Source organism: Vicia villosa, unplaced genomic scaffold (assembly GCF_029867415.1).
Source record: "Vicia villosa cultivar HV-30 ecotype Madison, WI unplaced genomic scaffold, Vvil1.0 ctg.000881F_1_1, whole genome shotgun sequence".
Lineage (NCBI taxonomy): Eukaryota > Viridiplantae > Streptophyta > Magnoliopsida > Fabales > Fabaceae > Vicia > Vicia villosa.
This window is the reverse complement of record NW_026705397.1, coordinates 597861-623490: the sequence shown is the minus strand read 5'-3', so window position 1 is coordinate 623490 and position 25630 is coordinate 597861. Positions and strand designations below refer to the sequence as shown.

The 25630-nt window shown below is 34.3% G+C and overlaps 3 protein-coding genes across 3 annotated transcripts; all 3 read left to right on the top strand.

The window, feature by feature from the left end:
* The first annotated feature begins 7328 nt into the window (after positions 1 to 7328).
* Positions 7329 to 10803, top strand: LOC131631899 (isoliquiritigenin 2'-O-methyltransferase-like). Its single transcript, XM_058902660.1, has 4 exons — positions 7329 to 7824; positions 8611 to 8924; positions 10256 to 10320; positions 10416 to 10803. The coding sequence occupies exons 1-4, from the start codon at positions 7364 to 7366 to the stop codon at positions 10707 to 10709; spliced, it is 1134 nt and encodes a 377-aa protein (XP_058758643.1). The 5' UTR covers positions 7329 to 7363; the 3' UTR covers positions 10710 to 10803.
* Positions 10804 to 13987: 3184 nt separating this feature from the next.
* Positions 13988 to 17480, top strand: LOC131631921 (uncharacterized). The gene is made up of 4 exons (XM_058902681.1): positions 13988 to 15220; positions 15298 to 16362; positions 16430 to 17125; positions 17204 to 17480. The coding sequence occupies exons 1-4, from the start codon at positions 13988 to 13990 to the stop codon at positions 17414 to 17416; spliced, it is 3207 nt and encodes a 1068-aa protein (XP_058758664.1). The 3' UTR covers positions 17417 to 17480.
* A 2305-nt stretch (positions 17481 to 19785) lies between these two features.
* On the top strand, positions 19786 to 23114 carry LOC131631890 (uncharacterized). Its single transcript, XM_058902651.1, has 3 exons — positions 19786 to 19940; positions 20701 to 21162; positions 22627 to 23114. Exons 2-3 carry the CDS (start codon positions 20719 to 20721, stop codon positions 22777 to 22779), a joined length of 597 nt encoding a protein of 198 aa, XP_058758634.1. The 5' UTR covers positions 19786 to 19940; positions 20701 to 20718; the 3' UTR covers positions 22780 to 23114.
* Positions 23115 to 25630: the final 2516 nt, after the last annotated feature.

Genomic DNA, 25630 nt, shown 5'->3' with positions numbered 1-25630 from the left:
GATCAGCTTCATAGCGTCTAATATGCTGAGAGGAGTTTAAGGACTTACCTGCTATGGTCTCGAATCGATAGCCTTCAACAACGCTTAACCTTCGTCTCTGGATCTTGGAGATAGTAACAGTGAGGAGCTCCGGTGCTATGCTTCAACCTCTGAGAAGCGTGCTCGGAGGTGGCAATCGTTGGAGGAGTGCTTGTATCTTGCTCGAATCATCAACAGCAGGGATGAAGATCATGGAGTTTGGGGTGCCTAATCTTGATGGAATCGATTCATGCTTCTTGTTGGTGGTGTGGATATCGGATACGAAGGTTTGGCTATGGTGGTGAAGTGTGGAGGATTCGGTTATGGTGGTGGTGAAGGTGGAAGAAGTTAGTTACAGATTTGTAACAAACTTGTTGAAGGTGGAGAGAAGAGTGGTGAGAGAGAACCGAGAGAGTTTTTTGAGAAAGTGAAGAAAGGAGAAAATGAAGTGTGTGTTTTGTGAAACTGAGAAAAATGAAGCGTGGCCCCTGAGCTATGAAGAGTTTTTGGTATTTATATGGTGAGTGAGGTTGCATGGAAGTGTGTTGTATGGAGTAGCGCAGTGTATCACTTCTCAAAACTTAATGAGCAAGTTTAGATGTATATGGTAAGTCTCTCATGAGCTTTTCACGTGTAGTTCTTGCCTGGGTTCATTGGAGTAAGCTACAGATGTTGCTCATGATCATATGTGTTGCAGCAATATTCTATTCCCTTAGCCTTGTCAACATGACCACTTTGCATGCATGAATCTCTAGCCATAGGTTTCCAAATGATCCAAAATCAGCGTCATTGTAAAGAGAGAATGGGATGAAACATTATTGATGTTGAGATGATTGAAAAATAAAGCCTTGAACTCGTTCAAAATTGCTTTTAGAACATGGATGTGCGCAACTGCAAACTCGTAAAGACCTGGGCCGGACACGACTTGCTCACTCGAACCTTTGCGAACAACCGACTTTGGGCTTCCTCAACTCCGTATCCAGTCATTCAAACGACGCAATTATTTTATCTTTAGAAAGAGGGCGTGGATTAGAGCAAGCTCACATTGGTATTGACCTTGAAAGATGCTTTAAGCTCTCTAAAGTTAGACTTGGATTTGGCACGCCACATGCTTGTTATAATGACCCGGGTGACCTGGAATCCTGGCTGGACTGGATGCGTGATATAAGCTTTGCGAGGGCATGACTTTGAAGACTCATAATTGTTTCATTACTCGCTCAATAGACTCAATCTTTGTTTCATTGTGTAAAGGGAATGGGGGAGAGTAGAATCATATAAAGTTTGAGTTTATGGGACACCTGTAGAGCTCAATAAACTGATCCCAATATGGCACGTCATGTGTTTGACATAATGCTTACGCGTGCCCAGAAATTTGCCCAGCTTTATGACTTGACTCAAATGGAAATCTTCCACTTCAAACCTTAATAACTCTTGATCCAGGCTTCAAATGGAAAAGTGTTCAACTACAAAATTGTAGAATGCCATGATCTGAACATTTTTTATGTTGGGAATTTTCTCAAATAAGGCCTTTTGACACGTGTAAATCAGGGCTGAAGTGGACTGTTCATCATGTTTCTAAGAGCCAAATATTTTTCTAAGTATGAAAACCTCCATTTTTGATATTTTTCTATTTTTGGTAACTTTGAACAATTCTCCCTGATTTTATTATTCCTTTGACTTTTCTCGACTATTTTTCCACCAGGGGTCAATATTTGGACAATTCTTCTGATTTTGACCCAAAAGTCAACTCTCTGATTTTCCTGACTATTGGTGGAATTCTTGATTAAATCTTCTCCTAACCAAATCCAGTCAGATGAATAATTCTCCCTGATCAGTGTGAAAGTTACTTACTTATATAACCAATCCCTGATTTAATTTTGACCAGAAAGTCAACTGGTTGACTTTGGTCAAAGAATCCCTGATTAAAGCGATCAGACAAATTCCCAAGCTTGCACATCCTCACCAATACTCTGAACTGAGGGAAACCCTAATTTCGAGGGGTCTTAAGTATGAGAATAGCACCCCGCATTGGGTTTTAAACCCTTCTTTCTGATCAAGTACCAATGACATGAATGTATGTAATGACATGACCTAGATGGATGTATGCTTATGGATTGTAAACCAGATAAATAAGGGTAGGACAAATTTGGGGTATGACAGAGAGGAAGTGTGAAAGCTCACCAGATCGTGTCTGAGTGACGAGAGTTTTCTAAAAGTAGGTGAGTAACTCCTAGGATACTAAGGAAATTCACACACACATACACACGCTTAAAAGCTATTCTGAACATATTTTTTAACCTTCAAATCTATTAAAAATTCTTTCTAGACCTAGCCAACTAATTGAGAAACTTTTAGCTTCTTTTTGAAACTTTTTTTGAAATACCCAGTCGATAGGGAATATGTTCAATCAATTGGACAATTCAAAAAACTTTTATAAATCATTCTGATAGTTCCTGATTCATTTGGTTAGGCTCTAAAACATTTTTGGGCTGTTCTATACGAGAAATAGTGATTTTAAATATGTTTTAGTGAGAATGTGATTTAGCTATATTACATTATGAAAGCGTACTTTATGTTTTTAGAAAACAATGTTCTCTCATACTCGACTGGGCGAGATTTCACCATTCATTTATTTCACAATATGAAGCTTCATGACTTTTCCAAATAAGCCAATTATATAAGCACTTGTTTGAATCTTCTTGGAGACGAGGCTTGCGATATCTTCAATTTAAATGCCATCATCAGAGGATGTTTACAGTGATCGTCAAACCTTAATTCATCTAAGATGATCTTGAACAAATTGTCGTGTGCATCTTTGATTGCTTGAGATAGTTGTAGCACTTACTTAGCTTTATGCTTTTTTGTCAATTTGTCATCAATGCATCTACATGAGTTATCATTGGAGATCTAGAGACGGTGAATGACTATGTTTAGAGGAAAACAACACTAAATTTCTTGTATATGAAGATAAATATTACGATAAAAAGTATAATGAAACAACTAGCAAGATATATAACACTACTTTAGGTAAATTTTCGTGTATTTATGTAATAAATTGTTCAAAAATAATTAGGGTACTTTTATTCAGGAGTGGTTTTATCACCGCTTTCTAGGTATTTATGGACGGGGGATCGACTAAGAGTACAAAAAGACTAAGCCTTGTGCAAACATTTTTATCCCGATGACGGTACATAAATCTACATATTAATATATAGAGCGCCTAGATTTCCTACTACTGCTTAATGTTACATTCGAGAACTACACATCTAAGGAAATTGGTGAGTTTCGGGGTTTTAGCTTAAACAATGGTGTTGAGGTTGACTTACTTCAATTTGCAGATGATACGGTGATTATAGCCGAAGGAGATACCGCGAATTTATGGAGTATGAAAACAATTCTTAGAGGTTTCGAGATGTTGTCGGGGTCCCGTATTAATTTTCATAAGAGCAACCTTTATGGAATTAATGTGGGGGAATGGTTTTTGGAAGCGGCTTCATCCTTTTTATGTTGTCAAGTGGGCTCTTTACCGTTTAAATTCCTTGGTGTTAGGGTAGGCGACAACCCAAGAAAATTATCTATGTGGAAGGATCTTTTAGCGATGCTTAGAAAAAGACTAAATGTTTGGAGAGGTAAATACCTCAATATGGCAGGTAGGGTGGTGTTGTTAAACTCGGTTCTTAGTTCCATTCCGATTTACTCGCTCTCTTTTTACAAAGCTCCCAAGAAGGTGTTGAATGAGATTAAATCTATTCAAAGCAAATTCCTATGGGGAGGAATTGATCTCAAAAAAACTATTAACTGGGTGGGATGGGATACGGTGTGTAAATCTCAGAAAGAAGGGGGATTGGGTGTTAAAAATGTGGAGTTAATGAACGTGGCTTTGCTAAGTAAATGGAAGTGGCGTATTTTAACGGAAAAGAAGGCGGTGTGGAAAGAATTGTTAGAATCTAGATATGGCAATACGAAGCTTAAGGTGTTGATAGGAGATGTTTCCGTTTTGACTAATAAGGATTCCTTTTGGTGGAAAGATTTAATTATCTCAGATAACTATGAAAAGCTCCTATTTGATCATTTTACAGGTGCAATTAAATGTAATATAGGTAGTGGTGCTCACACTCCATTGTGGTATGCGAATTGGGCAGACAATTGTTCCTTGATGGAAGGCTTCCCCGATTTATTCTTTTTGTCTGATAACCATTTGCAATCTGTAAATAATGCAGGTGACAATGAGGGTGGAAGATGGTGTTGGGATTTTGAAAAGTGGTTCGGAGTAGGGAGCGAAATAGCGGCAGTAGCGATGAGGGTTTATAGTGGTCTCCGGCCGGTTCAATAGGTGGAGGGATATGCAGACAGCACACATACTGCTGGGGCAGACAGCAGTCTTGGTGTGGATGCCGCTGCTGGGCATTTGGTGACTTTGCCGGATCTTGTGGGGGCAGGTTTGGCTGCCAGCTCGTTTGCTGTCGGCGCGGACAGCGCTGCTGTTTCGATACAAGGTGCTGGGCAGCCTTGGTTTGAATCTTTAAAGCGCTTGTTGGCTATTTTGCAGCGTACGGAGGTGCAAGTTTTTAATGAGGATACTTTCTCTTGGACGTTGTCATCGAATGTTTGCTTTTCAGTGAAGCCGTGCTATGATCGTTTTATGGTAATCCTTTCCGGAAACCCGATGGAGGCTAATAAGGTAAAGGCTTTGTTTTATCTTTGGAAGTGTATTGCTCCATCTAGAATTTTATTTTTTGGTTGGAGATTTATTCTTGATAGAATAGCTACTAGGGACCAATTGGTGAGAAGGGGTATTTTGAGAGAAGGTAATGATTCCTTATGTGCCCTTTGTTTGTTGGAGGAGGAATCTATAGAGCACTTGTCTTATTATTGTAGGGTTACTTCTAGCATTTGGAGAAGGGTTTATATGTGGCTAGAATTAGCCGAGTTTATGACTCTTGAGGATTTTGTGGCCTTCTTCCATAATTGTGATAAGCTTATGTGCTTGAATAAGAGAGCAATAGTGGCAATAGTTTGGCTCGCTACGGTTTGGTCAATTTGGCTAAAGCATAATGCGGTGATTTTTAAACAAGAATCTTTTAGTTTCTCCAAATGTATGTCGGAGATAGTTTACAATTCGTGGTGTTGGCTTTGTAATTCTTATAAGAAGGTGAATCTATGTAATTATTACTATTGGAATATTCTACCTCTTGAGTGCTTTGAGAGGTAGGAGCTTTCCGTTTTGTCTCAGGTTGGAGCATCCCTTTTGCTCCTTATAATTCCATTGTTTATTTAAAAAAACAAACAAGCCACTTGATATTTTACATTATATTTTGGATATTTTTGGTTCAATTATTATTTTTGGATACTTCTTAGGTTATTACCTATGTTAGTATAATTTAAATGTGTCATTACCAAAGACCTTTTTTAGTTAAATTATTATTTACTACAACACAAAATTTCAAATTTTATAATTTGGATCCCAACAAATGGGTGTTTGGCATAGTTGAAGTTCTATAATCCCAACCCAAATTAAAGGATTTTTGACAAAGTCTAAATCTATATTCTGCACACAAACACAAGAGTGTTTCTCATAGTCTGAATTCTATAATATGAAATGTGCCATTGGAATTTTTATTTGTGTGATCTAGATTGCATGAACACTTTTTATGGATTGGAATGTATATAAACTTATATAAAATGATGTGCTTTGTTCATTAGCAATTCACAATAGAAAAATAATACACTCTTCATATCCATACCCAGTCATAATAAACTTTAACCTAACTGAAATTTACTATAACAAGGGAATCTCTCCTTATTTGTTCAAGATCAATATTGATGTTATATTTATTGTTTGGTCTGAAGCATAAATCGAGCCAAATGAATTTGCGCCTCAATCTTGATGACATAAGAGTGGTGTAGTCATTGATGAGTATCAACATTTTTTCATAGGCAATAATGAACGTGCTCATTTCACCAACATGCAACTACGCAACGACGATGATGTGAGAATCATGTTCTCAATATTTGATCTGTATAGTTCCATGGGGCCTATCAAGTTAGATCTGTTAATGTTATATGTTTAAGCATGATTTATCACACAATGTTCGATGAGATTGCGGCGTGTACGATTGGTTCTAATGAAAAAGTAACTACTTTTTCCAATCTATGAGCTTGTTTGTATTTAATTGATTTTTTTATTATTCACAACTTATTGTCAGTGTTTGGCATGTAACATGATGTTGATTCTAACTATTTATTAGAGTGTTCGAATTCATTGTATTTGTTCATGTTTTAAACAATTATGAATTTTAGAATGTGGAAACTATTCTTAGGCGCTCGCCAGGCCCGCGACAAAAGACCCTAAAACAATCATTAGGTGGAAAGGCGCACGGAACAGGTGAATCTTCATCTAAGTTGAGGGCACATGATTTCGGCCTCGAACACACTTCCCACCATTAATCTCATTGAATCGTCACCCGCATAAGGCGTCAGATATCATGGAGACAATTACAACTGTATGTCTTACATAAAACACAACACACGTCATTTCAGGTACTCTCTTATTGACATGCTAAAACTCTTTTTTCACTCATTTATTGACTTGAGCATTTAAAGTAGGAGTGCTAACTTTACAAATCCACTCTCATTCTATCATATCGAAAGCTCCCCACTGCATTAGAACTCATATCCATTCGACGACCTCCGCCAAATATTTTTATCAATTTTATAAATTTTTGAAAGGATATGAAAAAAAAGAAAAACTCAAAAACAAAATATGAACTCCTTACTTGCTCAAGAAGGACCACACCCTTACCACTCGACACATGTAAATTTGTTTTATTTTCTATTTTTAATTTTTGTTGGCAATGGTCATAGTCTATATATATATATATATATATATATATATATATATATATATATATATATATATATATATATATATATATATATATATATATATATATATATATATATATATATATATATATATATATATATATATATATATATATATATATATATATATATATATATATATATATATATATATACTATTCAAGCCGGCCGATGTATTTCCATAACATTTGTTTATGATATTTTCAATGTCATCTTATATCAACTTAATCATACTAATAAAGTTACCATATATGCTCAAAGAAAATCTCATACACCAATAATTTCACAGCACATTGCATTTTGCAGTCACACTCATCAACAAACACATGAAAACAAACAAATGCTACAAGAGTTAAATAATTTGACACCAATAAGATTCATACACATACGATATAAATCTATATATACATCAATGTTACCAACATGCATAGTAAACATAAAAACCAAAAGAAACAAAATCATGGGATCTAACTATGAAGATATTCATGATCTTCCAATATGTTCACCCCTTGAAGCAATGAATGATGATGATGATGATGATGACGATGATGCATGTCTCTCTGCTATGCTTCTTTGTTGTGGTCCAATGATTTTCACTTCAGTATTGAAAGCTTCAATCGAGCTAAACTTGTTTGAGATCATTTATAAGGCAAATCCACCATGTGTTTCAGCATCTTATGTTGCTTCACAGCTACAACAAACAACACAACATCCTCAACTTCCTCGAAGACTTGACCGAATGTTGTGTCTTCTTGCAAGCCATGGTCTTCTTGTTTGTTCCACAAGGACAAATGATGAAGGTGGGAGTGAAAGAGTTTATGAATTGTCTTTGGCTGGTAAATACTTTGTCAATGATGAGAAGAATGGTTCTGTTGCTTTGTTCTCAACATTCATGAATCACCCGAAATTGATCGATGCATTGTAAGTCCTTAAATTTCGGTGTTCGACACGTGACAGTGTTTGGACACTAAATTACATTAATTTAATTTTTTTTTTTAAATTATTACTAATGTCGACACTAGAGTTTTAAAAATCGGACCGAATCAGTCAGTCGAATCGGTTGGATTGGTAATTGAAAGGGTCATCGGTCTAACCTGATTGTTAAATTGAGAAAGTTATTGAACCTGTGTAAATCGGTCAAAATCAATCAAAATTGATAAAAACCGAAGAACTAATTGTTTTACAAAACAAACGGTTGAAATACTTATTTTTTTCTCAGACAACATGACATTGTTTTAATAATTTTTTAAATAATTAAAAATAATATACAAGTAGACTTTGTTTAAAATTTATTTAAAACAAATTTTTTGTCTTTAAAATTAAATTTATTAAATAAGTTATTTTGTTATTCAGTATATGCTACAGTTAAACTTTCTTTAAAATTTATTTGAATTTATATTTTTTACTATTTTATAGGTGTTATGATATTTTTTAAAGATCGAGTCTTCCGGTTCAACTAGTTTAATAACTATAATCTTGTTATAAAGACCGATTTATTCAACCGAGTTATCTAATTTAATTCGGTTTAATCATGTGGTTCGATCAATGATTCAATAGTTCAACCAAAAAACCCGTAATCTAATATTCTCACTGGTTTAGTGACCAGTCCAATTTTAAAATAATGGTCGACATATGAACGCAATTGTCGATATCTGATATTCGCATTAATGTTAATCTGACTAAGATACTATGTTTCATGTTTGGCAGCACCAATGTTAAGGAGGTACTGTCAGATTGTAATAAAGGACTATACATGAAAGTTCATGGAATGGCTGTTTATGAAGGAATACAATCTGATCCAGCTTGGAATCATGTGTTTAATAGAGCAATGGGGGATATTTGCACTATAGAAATGAAGAAGATATTGGAAAAATACAAAGGGTTTGAAGGAATATCATTGTTGGTTGATGTTGGAGGAGGAATTGGGCAAAGTTTGAATATGATTATATCTAAGTATCCTTCTATAAAAGGCATTAATTTTGATTTGCCTCAAGTAATACAACATGCTCCATTTTATCAAGGTATGTATTTTTTCCAATATGTTAGCATTTGACAATTAAAAAGTTATATGTTCCTTAATATCCCTTTCTTTGCCATTTACTAACACTCCATAATTTTATTATTTAAAGATGAAAAAGTAGAGTGTTACGTATACATTTTGACGCCACTAATAATTGAATTGGATTAATGAAATTTATAAATACATATTTTGATTAAACTAAAATTACTTGTTACATACTAAAAGTTGATTTAATAGTGAAGACTTGAGAATTTCTTAGATTTTGAATTATGATAGGTACAAATTATTTATGTCTTGAACTTGCAAATAATTATGGTGTTGGGCAAAGTCCATTTAGAATTTCGTTGGCTTTAAACTGAACCTCATAAATGAATGGTATAGAAGTGATCCTTTTAAATTAATAGGTGTACCAAAATGATAAATTTTGAGATAGATAAAAAAAAGTTAATAATTAAAGACAAATAAAGGGTCAAACTAGAATTAACTTTTAATTATTATTTTTTTTTAATTTTGGTATCGGGACATAAAAAAAAACTCTCATCCTCCTCATTCTCTACCTTAATGTCTAATAGTATCTTGCTCGTAAAGTTTACTCTTTATTAGGGATGACAAAATAGATCTATCTCGTCGAACACGTTTGTTTTGCCTGTATTTTGTTGTAGGCTCACGCCTTACACAATATGCGTTTTGTCCTGTCCCATTTTTTTTACGGGGCATATATGTTTGTTAGTCATCTCTATTTTTTATATACAACGAATAACTAATATATTATATGGATAAATATGCGTTACCTCCTGCCATATAAGCGAGATTCGGGTTACCCCTTTAATTTTTATTTTTTTTGGATTACCCCCTGTAATTTTAGAATACTCCCTAAACGTGTAAAAACCAGAGAAAAATCAGGGGGTAAATAAAAAAAAACATTTTAAAAGGGGTTAATAGGGAGCAACATCATAAAATTTTTATATTTCAAATGGGTAATCCAAACAAAAAAAATTAAAGGGGTAAACCGAATCTCGTTTGGGTAACATATATATTTTTTTGGCTTATAGCTCTCTGGTTCCAAGGGGAAAGGGGCCTTGTTAATTCAGAGTCGTAAACTGGGGTATGAACACTGGCCAAACATTATTCCCACCAGAAATCAAATTCGGTATTTCTCGAATGTCGTCTTTTGCAAGATGGTAACGTATATTTATCCATATATTATATAAACATAAACAATATTTAGATCAGATTTAATAAATCTAAAAAAAAAATCTAAATAAATAGAATTAGAGAAAAATGTATACAAGCATGTGTATCATTAATGAGTGAGTTATTGATTCTATGAAGGGATTGAACATGTTGAAGGAGACATGTTTAATGGTGTCCCAAAAGGTGATGTCATATTATTGAAGGTTAGTCGATAACATAATTTATGACATTTTCATCAAATACTAGTACATAGTTGAGTAACAATAACATTTTCATTGTGGTTGGTTAATGATTGTAGGCTATACTACACAACTGGTCTGATGAAAACTGTCTCAAAGTTCTAAGTAAGTGCTACAATGCTTTGCCACAACATGGTAAAGTGATTGTTGTGGACTTCATAATGCCTCAAGAAATTCAGCATACAAAAGCAGATAAAATGATTACTAGCTTTGATAATCTCATGTTTCTAGATGGTGGTGTTGAAAGAACAGAGAAAGAATTTGAAAAGCTATGCAAATTCTCTGGCTTTTCTAGTTTTCATGTTGTTTGTCTTGCTTTCTCTGCCCTAGGAGTGATGGAATTTTATAAATAATTAAATTAATACATATACAAGTGTAAGTCTACTCGCTATGTAAGTAACTACGGATCTTGAGAGAATTTTACTTAGCTAAAATAAGTGATGACTATAGTGAAAAAATCAAAAGTTATATATATATATATATATATATATATATATATATATATATATATATATATATATATATATATATATATATATATATATATATATATATATATATATATATATATATATATATATATATATATATATATATATGTGTGTGTGTGTGTGTGTGTGTGTGTGTGTGAAGGATATTCTTATTCCAGAAGTAAGTTTAAAACACTTACTCCAAATCTTAACTCTTAATTTTCATTAATCTAACGAGTAACGGTTTTAATTCCAGAAAATTTAATTTCAATCACTTGAGCAATGTTATCCTAAATGAGTGTGATATTGACTCCATTGACTACTGACCTTATCTCAGTACACTTGAATTCTTTAAAACTCATTTTTGCTCTTGTTTTTCCCATTAGGCTTCTATCATTATCTACAACATTTCTTTCTTCACCCATTGCAGAGCACTCATCATAGACTTCAACCCTTACCCAAAAATAACTGACCAATAAAGAATATGTTGGACCATTCATAACGTTGAAGTAGTTCACCCAACCTTGTGTTTCAAAATACTCCTTAAGTTTATACTTGTTTGCCGCAAAACTATCGAAATCCACCACTTGTTCGATGATCAGCTTTAGATCATCTCTTAAATACTAAGGACATGGGTCTAACCTGGAGATTATCGCCATATTCCACATCAATAGGAACTGATGGTGATGAAGAGGATGCCATGGATGGATTTTAGGGGTTTTTTAGAGAGATGAAAAGCGTAGGAGATGGCGTAGGGCAGTGTGTAGAAATGGTGAGTGACAAACTGTTTAACAAGATAAAAATAACTTTAAAAGATATTCAATAGTAACTGAATAATTTTTTAAGAAACGATGACACAGAGGCTAATTATAGAAATAAAAGAGATTATCGTTATAACCCTATAGATCTTGCCCATTTCTCTACTGAGCATGCATGACAATTATCAGACGCGTGAAATCTTATACTGGGACACGTGTCACTAGATGACAAAAAGGATTTCCACTAAAGTGCTCTAGGAATTAAATAATTTGACTTTAAGTCTCGGTGTCTGAAGTATGTCAGAAGCCATTTTTCTTCAGAGTTAGTTTCACAAATTCTGATCGAAACTACTTTTACCAGGCAATAGACAATGATACTTATTCTAGAAATAATCATTTAAAAAAAATTTGTAAGAAACTTGATTGAATTATTTACACATACATCACAAGTGATAACAACCTAGTTTCCATACAACTGACAACCATCTTGTTGATATATTAATTAGAGTAGTTGTGAGCAATATTCAGCAGCTAAGATGAATTCTATTTCTTCTGTAGACAGAGTAACAAGTTACTTGTCCTATACTTAGCTCAAAATACTTGGTTTTTCACCAATGAATTGACAATTTCCACAAGTGGACATTTATATCAAAATCTATCATGAGCATAGTCAGCATTACAAAATTCAACCAGCTAAACTCATTAGATACTAAAAGATCCCCTTGATTATTATTAAGTTAACTTTTATAAGATATGATTGAAGCTTCATACACAAATATACATTGCATAATATAGCAAGCTTAGCAGCTGATAGGTTAAACAAAAGAACATACCTCTTGAAGGAGCTTTTGATCCTTCTTGATGCAAATCTTCTTTAATAATATGATAGCATGAATTTTGTAGGAGTTGCTCAGAGATAATCAGTCTTCAAGATTGAACTTCTTCCGAAGCTTTTATTAAGTACTCAGACTGATAAATATAGATTCTATTTTCTTTTATTGATAACTTCTTTTTTGTTGTCCAATTTTGTTTTTAAATACCACTTTATTCCAACAATATACTTTTGGACGAACTTAAGAAACCAAAGAATCATTAAAATCCATAGCCATAATTTGTCTATTGTGGCCTTGTCCAAAATCCACACTTGGTTACTCTTTAGTGTTGGGATTTGGAATGTATGCCTTCTTTCTTTTATATATGCATCAAATAAAATTTGAGATCTATGTACCCATACTCTCATGGGTCCTCTAGTGTTAGTTCTAACAGGCTTCTTTTTTATTTTGTGTTTTTGCCTGATAGTAATGCATAGGCTCAATCCAGACTTTTGGTTTATAAAAGTTTTATCTTATATGAGTCTTGACATTAGTTTATGAATCCTTTAGAATCTTTGATCCGTAGGTCCTTTGTTCTTGTTTCTTCAGAACCTTTGACTTTGAGGTCATTAGTTCTAAATTCCTCAGAACTTTTGACTTTTGAACCTTAGGTTCTGATTTGATCTAAACTTTTAAGTGTTGATTCTTGGGATTTAACTTCTTCAGAACCCTTGACTTTGAAGTCTCAGGTGAAAATTAATTAAGATCTTTTGAATCTGTAATCTTTGGTTCTGACTGGATCACATTCTTACCTTTATCAGAAGCAAGCACAAAATAAATTTTTGGGTTAAATAAGTTTTTGGTCCCTATAAAATTACCAAATTTCGTTTTAAGTCCCTCTAAAATTTTCCTTCAAATTTCAGTCCCTACAAAATATTCCGTCTAAAGAAATGGTCCCTGACGTTAAAAGCCACTAACGGCTGCTGATGTGTCAAGACAGGTGGAATTTTTTTAAACCATTTTTTAATTGTTTTAATCCAGCCTTATCTTTAAGATGATCTTCTTCTTCTGGTCCCTCCTCTTTCTCTAATCTTCATCGTGGTCCCTCTTCTCTCATCCATTCTTGTCCCTTTCACTCAAGTGGTCCCAACAACGACAACTCCTGCTCCTGCTCCGGTCCCAAAAAACGACAAGGTAAGTCCCACTTTCTGATTCTATTGTTTAATAATTGCGACATTTCTGTCTTGAAACTTGTTTAGGGTTGTGCGTTCCTTGCATGCAGTATTTAGGGTTCTATTTTTGTCTGATATACCATTGAAATGTGTAGGGAATGGGGTTATTTAAGGTTGTCTTTTTTACCAATGGCAAATTTGTAAGAGATGAAGGGGTATCATATGAAGGGGGCGATGTTTTTGCTATAGCTGGTCAGGACCCAGATTTCTGGTCATATTTTGAAGCATGTGATTTACTTAAGTCTTTGGATGCTTCATTTATAAAGGAAGATGTGAAAATGTGGTGGAAGTCCGAACATGGCTCACTTGAAAATGATCTAAAACCACTTGTTAATGATGAGGATGCAACATTATTAGCTATGTGTGCTGAGGAAACAAAGTCTGATATTGAGATATATACTGAGCCAAAAGACAATGTTAATTCAGAAGATAGTGAAGATAGTGAATCAAGTGAAGACTCTTTGGATGGCATACATTTTGAAGATAGTGAAGAGGAGAGGATGAATGATAATGATGAAGATGTAGGTGAAGAGATCAACAATTCTGGTGCAGGTGGAGTGGAAGATGGTGCAGGTGGAGTAGAAGATGGTGCAGGTGGAATAGAAAATGGTGCAGGTGGAACAGAAAGTGGTGCAGGTGGTATACATACAGGAATGATGACAGCAGAGATGGAAAGGGAACACATAATTGATGATGACTACTTAACAGATGAGCTTGATAGTGGGGCAGATGATGATAGTGATGGTGGTAGGCCTTCAATGGTAAAGTTTAGGGATGATGAAAAACTTAGAAAGGAATTTAAGTTCAAGGTTGGAATGGAATTTTCATCTCTGAAGCAATTTAAAAAGGTTGTACTGGAACACAATGTGTTGAATGGGAGGGAAGTTAAGTTTGCCAAGAATGATGGGGAAAGGTGCAGGGTTATTTGTAAGGATAAACAACAATGTGGTTACACTGTTTTATGCAGTAGAGTGTTGAGAACTGAATCATTCAGGATTAAGACTTTAATTCAGAAGCACAAATGTGGAAGGAAGTTCTTCAACAAGAATGCTAATGCTGATTGGGTGTCTAGAATAATTGTGGACAAGTTGAAGAACAATTCAGGTATGAAATTGAATGAGATTGTTTCTGATGTTAGATTGAGGTTTGCCACAGAAATTACTGGATGTAGGGCTTTCAAAGCAAGGCAAATAGCTAGAAGGGTTGTTGAAGGTGACTCAGCCAAGCAGTACACTATGTTATGGTCATATGGAGCTGAATTGAGAAGGGCATGTATAGGTAATACATTTAAGTTGAACATTTCTGGTTTGCCACCTAAGTTTGAAAGGTGCTACATGTGCTTTGATGGTACAAAGAGAGCATTCAAGAATGGTTGTAGACCTTTCATAGGATTGGATGGTTGTCACTTAAAGAACAAATATGGTGGAATATTGTTGATAGCTGTCAGTAGGGATGCTAATGATCAGTATCTTCCACTTGCCTTTGGTGTTGTGGAGACTGAGTGTAGAGACTCTTGGAGCTGGTTTATGAGGTTGCTTCTTGAAGACATAGGTTCTGATAATAGGTGTTGCTTCATTTCTGATCAGCAAAAGGTGTTATTTGTTAATCTTTATTTCCTTATATGTGATTATATGTGATTTTAAGTATTAACTTAGGTCTTTATATGCAGGGATTGGTGAATGTATTTGAGGAAGACTATCCTGAATTTGAGCACAGGTTTTGCTTAAGACATTTGTATGCTAACTTCAAGAAGAAGTTTGGGGGTGGTACACTCTATAGAGATCTAATAATGGCTGCAGCAAAGGCAACCTATTTTGAAGACCATGAGGCTAAGATGAATCAAATTAAAGAGGCAAATCCAGATGCCTATGAATGGATGAATGCTATTCCCAAGAATAAGTGGTGTAAGCATGCCTTTCCCTTCTACTCTAAGTGTGATGTTCTTATGAACAACCTAAGTGAATCTTTTAATGCTACTATTTTGATGCAAAGGGATAAACCTATACTAACCATGTTTGAATGGATTAGGAACTATCTAATGGGTAGGTTTGCCACTCTTAGGGAGAAGGTAGAGAATTACAAAGGAGTGATTATGTCTAAGCCACTTAGAAGGTTAGATAGGGAGATAGAAAAAAGTGCTAGTTGGCTGCCCACTTATGCAGGTAGATTAACATTTCAGGTTACTCATGTAATGTTCACAGATAGTTTTGTTGTGGACTTGGCAAAACATACATGTTCTTGTAATTTTTGGGACTTGGTAGGGATCCCATGTAGACATGCTGTTGCAGCCATTCATAGGAAGGTAGATAACCCCATTAACTATGTACACAAGTGTTATCATAAGTCTACCTATGTAACATGTTACAATGAAGTTATCAGTCCTATTAATGGCCAAAACAAATGGCCAAAGACCACTGACCCTGAAATCTTGCCACCTAGTTATAAGAGAGGCCCTGGCAGACCAAAGAAATTGAGAAGAAGAGAGGCTGATGAAGAAAGTCAAACAAGGTGGCAAAGGACTAACACAAGTCATAGGTGCAAGATTTGCTTTGAATATGGACATAACAAAAGGACTTGTAAGAAAAACAAACAGCTAGCAGTTATTGTTGGTGAAGTACCAAGAGATGTACCAAGAGATGTATCAAGAGATGTACCAACAGATGTACCAACAGGTGTTGCACCCACCCAAGGAAGCCAAACACCTAATGTGGGAACTTCTGGAGTCAAAAAAAGGGTAAGTAATTGAACTAAATTGGTTACAGTTATTTTGGTTGATTTTCTTACAATTACATTGGTTGCAGGCTTCTGTGCAAATAGGAGGGAAATCAAAGAAGTCAAAGTCTACTGCAAATGTAGGAGGGAAATCAAAGAAGTCAAAGTCTACTGCAAATGTAGGAGGGAAATCAAAGAAGTCAAAGGCTTCTGTGCAAACTAATGATGTGCCACAACATGAAGCTGTAAGTGAGAATCAGGCTGAAGATGTGCAAGCTGGAGATGTGCCTCATAGCAATGAGAATCAAGCTGAAGATGTGCCTCATAGCAATGAGAATCAAGCTGAAGGTGTGCAAATTAATGATGTGCAATCTAATGATGTGCCTGCTAATGATGTGCCTGCTAATGATGTGCCTCATACCAATGAAGCTGTAAGTGAGAATCAAGCTAATGGTGTGCCTCATACCAATGAAGATGTGCCTGCTAATGATGTGCCTCATACCAATGAAGATGTGCCTCATTCACAAAACACTGTCAGTTCAGCTGAGGCAATGAAAAGGTATTGTGGAATTGATCCTGATGAATTGGAGGCCTTGTTAGATGATGAGGAAATACTTGACATTGCACCATTGAGAATTGATACTAGTCCTGTCAAGAGTAAAAGACCTGGTCCCAAGACCTTTATTGGGAAATGCCCCAAGGTTCCAAAAACTGTCAAACCATCCATTGCTCCAAAGGTGTCCAAAGCTGCCAACAAGCCAACTATGTCAACTATGAGTGACCCTGTAAGTTTGTAACAAACATTGATGTACCTTGGCATGCTGTGTTTATAAACCATTGTTAACTGTTTTTTGTCTTAACAGGTAAAGGTAATGATATCACCAAGGAAAAAGTCCAATCTTGCTGCATCTCCAATTAGAAAGAGTGATAGGCTAAGGACTTTGAAGGCAAAAAATATACCGGGGCCTGGAAGGGATCAAAATGATCCACTTGAAATTCCTGATGAAGACACTACTGTGAGCAGTGCTAGTGGGAGCAAGCCATGGGCTGACATCCAAAAGAGCATGACTCAGTGATCCATAATTGTCCTACTGTTTTGTTATTTACTTTGAAACATTTGTGTGATGTATGATGAACCACTTTTGGAAGTATCTCTTTTGTGTTGAACTGAATCTAAGCTGTATTATGAAGATGTATTATGAACCACTTTTGGATGTATCTCTTTTGTTTTGTACTGAATCTAAGAGCTTTGGTTTTATCAGTTGCTTTGGTTTTTATCAGTTGCTTTGGTTTTTATCAGTTGCTTTGGTTTTGTATCAGTTGCTTTGGTATTATGAACCATTTTATCAGTTGCTTTGGTTTTTCATTTATGTGTATCATAACAAACAAAATTGAAACAAGAACTACATTGTATTTCATTAAACCAGAACATCAAACAAGAACATCAAACAAATACATCAAACAATGAACATAACCAAACTACAATATTTTTCCAAACATAAAATCCAAACATAACCAAACATAACCAGACTACATTATTTCACAAGCCTAAACAACTCAGTAATTACACTTGAACACAAAATACAAATTAATCATACAGGACACAACAAGAACCAACATCTTTATTTTTCCATGATATTCCAATATTTTCAACTTGGCCTTTAAGTTCTTGTTCTTCTTCCTTGCATCCTCATACAATGACTTCATATATCCCACAGATTCCATGACATCAAACTCTGAATTCCTAATGGTAAGATCTTCATTTCCAGATTTTTCACCAACATCTTCAGCCCATATGAATAGATTACAAGTATCAGCATTCTTCCAGTAAGGACATCTCCAAAACAACCTCCCCTTATTTGCTCCATTGTTACATTGATACATCACCATCCGAGCTTGACACCCACAAAACCTACCACCAAATCGCGATTTCACTGAAACAGACGACATAGGTCACGATGGACGAAGAATAACTTGAAGGAATGAACGAAGAAGAAGCACAAAGTGACACTGATATAGGAAGTAGGGCAAAAGAAGAAGAGGAACAATGGAGGCAGAAGATGAAGAAGAGGAATTAGGGCAAAGGATTTGCAAAGGAATGACACTGTGTTGTCCCTTTAATAACACGCTGGATTAAAACAATTAAAAAATGGTTTAAAAAAATTCCACCTGTCTTGACACATCAGCAGCCGTTAGTGGCTTTTAACGTCAGGGACCATTTCTTTAGACGGAATATTTTGTAGGGACTGAAATTTGAAGGAAAATTTTAGAGGGACTTAAAACGAAATTTGGTAATTTTATAGGGACCAAAAACTTATTTAACCCTAAATTTTTACCGTTGTTTGAGCACTACTTTTTGAAGATGGATCAGAGGGTTCCTTTAGAAGCTTAACTTTGTATTGTTGTCCATTATAACCCAGACCTTCTCCTTTGATCTTACTTACTCCATAAATCATTGAGGAAAGTTTAGTTCTTTCAAGACTTGTTGTGATAAAGCTTTGAAGAGCCACCTCATGCTCATCCACTGTTTTATCAGAAGCTTTATCTAAGAGAGCTTTGTGTTCTTTTTCAAGAGATTCAAATTTGTCTTGAAATATTTTTAACTCTTCTTTCAAAAGATCATGATCTCTTTTTAAGATTTTCTTGTGTCTTGCTTTGTCTTTGCACCGACTCATGAGGTCTTGAATGAAGGAAATAAGATCAGAACGAGATACATTAGAAAATACCTCATCTTCTTCGTCTGATTCTAAACCATAGCAGGATTTAGATTCTACATCTGATGATGCGAGAGCCATCAACGCCAAATTTTCTTCTCCTTCATATTTGTCAGAACTTTCTTCATTATCAAGTTCATCCCATGATGCCATGAGACTTTTCTTGAATATATTTTTGAATTTGTCCTTCTGGAAGCTTCCTTTCTCTAAATTGTCCTTTTGTAGATTAGGAAAATCATATATGAAGTGACCAAACTTATTGTAGTTGTAGCAGATCTTTTGGTCATCTTCTTTGTCTCTAGAACTAGAGCCTCTGAAGCCACTACTTGTTCCTTTTGGCCGGTTTTTGAAATCTTTAATGATAAATGTCATTTTCTCATCATCAGAGTTATCATAAAAAACTCTTTCATCAAAAGCTTCTTTTGATTTGCTGACTCTTAAGGATCTGGGAGCTTTACCACTAGATTTCTCAGCTGCAGACTTCAAAGCTAGTGACTTGGACATCTTCACAGACTCATATCCATTCAGTTCCATTTCATGGCTCTGAAGGTTGCTTATCAGAATTTCAAGACTTAAAGTACACACATCTTTAATCTCTTGAATAAGTGTAACTTATGGTTTGAATCTCACATGAATACTCCTTACGAACATTTAATTTTTTTTCTCCCAAAAAATATAATTTTTATTTTTTTATCAACAATTAGAAAAGCAACTTTGTTTTTCTTTTACAAATGCATTTATTCTTAACAACTTCAAACGCAAAAGGCATCTCTCGTATATCAGAAACAGAAACAAGTTTCGTTCGCACTCAACTCAACTTCCCGGAAAAAAAAACCGACGGAGCTCGTCATTCGCCGCCGGGAGAAAACGCCAGAAATCCGATCAGGTTTTTTCATTTCTCCTATATTCCTTCCCCTCTAGCGGTTCCGTGGACGCAATTCCACCTCGGTTTGCGGCCACTCCGCACATCGCTAAAACCGCGATTGAAATTCTATCTCTGCGCGATCGCGTTGTGTATTTGAAAATTAGGGTTTTTGTTACTACTCTTATGTATATATAATAATCTAGGGTTTTTGAAGTTTAGGATTTTTGTGTTCTGAAAATCGATTTTGGTATCTTCCATGAATGCTTTGTTTTACCTAGTTTTATTATTCATGATTGATTTTTTGACCTGGTTATAGTATAAGAACTTCAGCTTTGTTGTTAGTTCATTTGGCTTCAATTCATATAGGATTGTTCATCATGTTCATCATATTCATATAGGATTGGTTAGTGTATTCAAATGAGTATCTGTTGAAGATATTAAAGTTTTTGAGCATGCTTATGGCTTGATTTTGGGATAAAAAGGAAATGCTTCTAAGGTCTTAATGTGTTTTATTTCTTTTTGTTTTCATATCCTTACTGGTCTATTCTCCTTACCTGGACTTTTATAGGTGTTCTCCATTTCTGTCCAAACTCCAAATAGTCCAGTACGAAATCCTGTATTTCTACGAGATTCTATAATCTATAGTATTTCTAATCCTATATTCATCATATCATTCTCATCCTTTATGACAGAAAGTTTAATTTCTTGTTGGATTTTTACCACTTAATACTTAGTTCCATTCACTTGTTTGTATCCTAAGGTTGAAATTCTTCATTCTTAGGTTTTAATCACTTGATACATGGAATCATCAGCTGAAGAGTATGCTGCCTTTGAAGAGAAAGTTAAAAGGACAGTGTACTTAGATAACCTGTCACCTCAAGTTACTGAATCTGTGATTAGAACTGCTCTGGACCAGTTTGCACTTGTTAAAAGTGTCAAGTTTATTCCCAATTATCTAGGAACAAACAGTCTGCCACAATGTGCATTGGTGGAATTGGATTCTCCCAAGAAGGTGAAGGAAGTGGAAGCTATGATTAAGCAGTATCCTTTCATGATGTCAGGGATGCCGCGGCCCGTAAGAGCTCGTCCTTCGGTAATGGAAATGTTTGATGACAGGCCAATAAAGCCTAAGAGAAAGATTAAGTGTTGCTGGTTGGAGCAAAGTGACCCGGATTTTGAGGTGGCAAAGGAGCTGAAGAATCTTACACGGAAGCACTCTGCAGAAATAACACTCATGCACAAAGTACGTTCATTCCTAGTAATTAATTTTTTTTCTCTTATTGCTGTTAAGAAATATTGTTGGGCCTAATTCAACCCAATAAAACCAGTTCGGTGTCATTCTTTATAAATTTTAGTAAGCTAGACTCTGATATCGTATTAAAATTTGAGTAGGGCCTAACTCAACTTTATGATATCAGTTTGAAAGATGAGTGCTTTCCAAACTTTATAAACAATACATAGATCATATCTCTTGGCAATGTGAGACTAAATTCACCTTTTCACACCCTACACAATGAAGGCAACCCAAATGCGTAATTAGGTGGCTAGGGGCGGACTGCGATGAAGGCACAATTTTCCAACACATCTCCTAATGCTCAGGCCCCGAAGCATGGATGATGCAGGAAACCCAACAAAGATCTAGGATAGGATCTTATATCTGATTAAAATTTAGGTTGCGCCTAATTGAACTCAACTTTACAAAAGTGGCGTATAAGGTCAAGAATGTCACTCTTTATAACCTCTAGTCAGACCTTATCTTTAATCATTGTGAGACTTGGTTTTTCCAATAATGAAGGATGAGTTTCCAACAAGTTCGGACTCAAAACTGTTCGGAACATCTGTGGATGTGTTAACATGTATGATTGTGGTAATTATTTGTTTTATTTTCAAGAAACTGTTTGGAACACTGGTTGTTTGATACTTTGATTTATCACAATCATGTGTCATGTAATGCCAATTTGCTCTTTATGATCCCTACCCTGGCATTGCTCCTTGAGAGAAAATTACTCTAAGGAAACACTCATGTTTAAAATGTGTTTGTGAAAGACTTGGATGTTGTCTTAGAGAAAAAGACACAACGTTACTGATACAAAAACCAAAACTGAAATCCAAATGCTTCCTTTTTATTTTCTGGCTTAATGGTTGATATTATAGATGTTTGAATTCTAAACCCATTTCTACTAATTTATTCTTAGTAGCTTAGACACATGCTTATTTAATTGGGAAGGAAGAACATTGGTTCCCTTTAAGGTGGCAAAGGAGCTGAAGAATCTTTTGCATAAACACTTGCATAGATGGTTAGAGCATTGTATTTGTTGTGAATCTAGTTTGCACAAAATAACTGTTTGTTCAAATTTTGCTACCCTGTAGTGTGCTACAGATTAGCCACTATCTGACAGCACTTTGTGCTCAATTACATACCGCTAAAAAATAGCTATTTGTTAAAATTCCACTTAGCTATTGTCGCTATATATGCCTTTTAACAACACTTATTAATACTCCCTTTGGTTCTATTTATAAAAAAAAGTTTGTTTTTTAAATTTATTGAATAATTAATGTATCTGAACTATATAGTGACCTGATGCATTACTTATTCAATGAATCTAAAAACTAAACTTTTTCTTATAAACAAGACTAGTGGAAGTAATAGGTTTGTTTGATGTCTGCTGTGAGATTCTAAATGTGTTTATGTGCATGCTTTTTGTAGGTTCTATCAAAAGAAGAAGAGAAGTTAGCAACCCAGCAGGCTGAAACTCTTAGAGTGCACTACAAAAAGTATAAGATGATAGAAAGCATTATGACTGACAGAGCAGCCCATAATTTGGCAAGAAAGTACAATCTGGCTGTTGCAGATGAGTGAAGGATTCATTTGGACTAACAATTTATTTGGATTAACAATTTATGTAAATAGCTTTTGTCTTTCTGATTAGGATCAATTTTCACCCTACTACTCCTGCTAAAGAAATTCTACTTGTACATGATACATGATCTTCAATTCCACCCTTGCTCAACATTTGATTCTTATGTTGTTTTCTTGTGATCACATTCATTGTTAATGTTTTAGTGGAAGTTGTAATGTCCTTTCTCTGTCTTTGATGGTATAAGGGGCAACTATTACACCTGGATATTCTGAAATATGATAAGTAAAAGTGTCATATATGTATTGTATACTTCTGGAAATGTATCTTAGAAGTATGTAATATCTTTTTATTACTTTAAAAAGTACATAATCAGATACATTGGATGTACTTTACTCATGATACTATATGTTTTTCTTAGAAGTATCTGACTTTTTGTTGTTTAAAAAAGGTTTGAACATGTTTGAGATATTCTGTTAACACATCTTTGCTGGTTGCAATGCATAATAGAAACACCGAGAGCATTACAATTTTACTTAGAAGTACTCTAAATTTATATAAGTGTTTTTGTTAAATTTTATTAATATATATATATAAGCAATGTTGTATCTTAAATTTAAATTTATTGGGGATTGCTTCTCCCTCATAAGGGGCGCTCTTGAACCTTTGTGGAAAAACCTAAAATGTTTTTAGAATTCGAAAAATGTATTTTTGGATGGATTTCAAATAAACCACATTCTTTTTTCCACCTAAAATGTTTTTAGAATTCAAAAATGTATTTTTGGATGTTTTTCAAATAAATCACATTCTTTCGGAAGTGAGTCAAACTCTTATTTTATAAAAGAAAAAGTTCACAAATATATTCTTAAAATAAATTTGAAATTATATTTCTGCAAAGTCTTATTTTGTCAAAATAGTCAAACTTTTCATTACAACCGCATTTGAATACGGAAATTAGGAACAACATTAATCATTTCATATTACATCATTACAAATAAATTAAAAACTATATAGTATAGATTCATGACAACAATCGTTTTAGAATGTTAACTAAACATAAAAAAAAAAAAAAAAATAGAGCTCATGTGGCTTTCTCCGAGGGAATTTTTTCCCATCCTATGTAGCTTTCTGTAAATAGACAAGACAAATGTTACACAACGAGTTCTGTACAAAAAAGGTAAAATATTGTAGACATAGTGATTACAGAGATGCATCTCCGGTTTTTGGACAAACGTTACGAAATTTCGAAGATGTTCTTTGGAATTTTCTACAACTATAACCACGGTCAATGGCGGAATGCAGCCCCCAAAAACATAAAAAGATAATGCATTGTTCGTAAAAATTACCTATCTAACTCGTTTCTAATAAGATACAAGATATCAAACATGTAAAATCTTTCTATTTCATAGCCTAAACGTCAACTTCTATACATTTATACATAAACCCAATAAAGGAGAAAACACTTTCAAATAGTGTCTTGAAGTTGTTTGTTGTTGCTTGAAGTTGGATGTTTGAAGTTGATTGATGTTGTTTGATGTTTCTTGAATGTGGTTTGATAACGTTTGAGAAAGGAGAAAGGTGAAGTGCTTCTGGCGCGTATTTGAACGAAGAGCGCCCGAAGATGCATCTACGTAAACTTTACGGAGTTGTATATCTGGAATAAACATGGAGTTAGAGACTCATCCAGAATCGTATTAAATTTTGGTGCGTCCGGAGATACGTATACGTAAGGTATACATAGATGTATCTCTGATAAATTATTTTCGTTGATTTAAAAATTTGGTGCGTCCAAATATGTATCTTCGAAACCTGAAGACATAACTGTATTTTCACGTAGTGTCCTGCATAAGATAAGATGCATTAAAAAATTCTCTTATGCAATATCTTTCAAGACATTAATGGTATTTGTTGAAAATCTAAAGAGAAAAAAACAATTTCTTTGTTTTTAGAATTTTATATGGACCTTTACCATTTTAATAAACCCTGAATAGAACTATCATGAAGCATGTGGTTAATTTAGTTAAATTATTAATCACCCCTTGTCGTGGAAGAAGAAGCAAAATCATTTTCTAATAAGTTCTTTTGCTACATCCAAACTCTTACGGAAATATACTTCCAAATTTATTTTAAAGGTATATTTTTTACTTTTTTTAATCAAAATGAGGGTATAGTCCACATCGAAAGATGTGTATATAAGATGCGTTCGAAAATGTATTTTTGTATTTAAGAAATATTTAAAGAAAAAGCTTATAGTAGATGTAGCTAGTATTTTTCCAAAAAATAAAATAAACTAATGGACTAAATAAGACAATGTGACACACTTAACATCACCCAACATGATTAAACTCAGGAAAAATCTCATCTACAGTTGCTCTTTCAAAAGAAGAAGAGTAACCCATGTTAGTAAAAATCAAAACAATGAGAGGAACAATGAAAACATTAGTAGTTGCGCTTAACTTGATGCATATCTAAAGGAAGGTTAGTTGAAGAAAAGTAGAAGTAGTTAATCCACGAGCACACAAATTCCCTCGCGAGAAGTTTTGTAGGAGGGGTTCCAAAATTTAAATTTTTGCATCTGTTATAAGTATATATGATTATGAATTAAAAATATATCATTCAATTTTCAAAAATGCTATTCATACACCAACTCTAAACATTACACTGTATACACTGTTCACATATATGTGAACAGTATTTTCACATCATTTTGATTTTTTAATATATTTTTCTCTAAAATTATTTTGATTAATGAAATACTAAAACTTGGTTAATACAGTTTAAAGTTTGGTTAATATATATTCTAACATAAAAAAAATTAATATATATACTGTTCTGACTTTGGTTAATATTATG

Bases quoted from the DNA above. Each gene is read 5' to 3' on its own strand.
- LOC131631899 (XM_058902660.1), top strand. From the start codon at position 7,364: ATGGGATCTAACTATGAAGATATTCATGATCTTCCAATATGTTCACCC. The intron at 7,825-8,610 runs GTAAGTCCTTAA...CATGTTTGGCAG, and splicing joins CCGAAATTGATCGATGCATT to CACCAATGTTAAGGAGGTAC. The intron at 10,321-10,415 runs GTTAGTCGATAA...TAATGATTGTAG, and splicing joins GTGATGTCATATTATTGAAG to GCTATACTACACAACTGGTC.
- LOC131631890 (XM_058902651.1), top strand. From the start codon at position 20,719: ATGGAATCATCAGCTGAAGAGTATGCTGCCTTTGAAGAGAAAGTTAAA. The intron at 21,163-22,626 runs GTACGTTCATTC...TGCTTTTTGTAG, and splicing joins AAATAACACTCATGCACAAA to GTTCTATCAAAAGAAGAAGA.
- LOC131631921 (XM_058902681.1), top strand. From the start codon at position 13,988: ATGTGTGCTGAGGAAACAAAGTCTGATATTGAGATATATACTGAGCCA. The intron at 15,221-15,297 runs GTGTTATTTGTT...CTTTATATGCAG, and splicing joins TCATTTCTGATCAGCAAAAG to GGATTGGTGAATGTATTTGA. The intron at 17,126-17,203 runs GTAAGTTTGTAA...TTGTCTTAACAG, and splicing joins TGTCAACTATGAGTGACCCT to GTAAAGGTAATGATATCACC.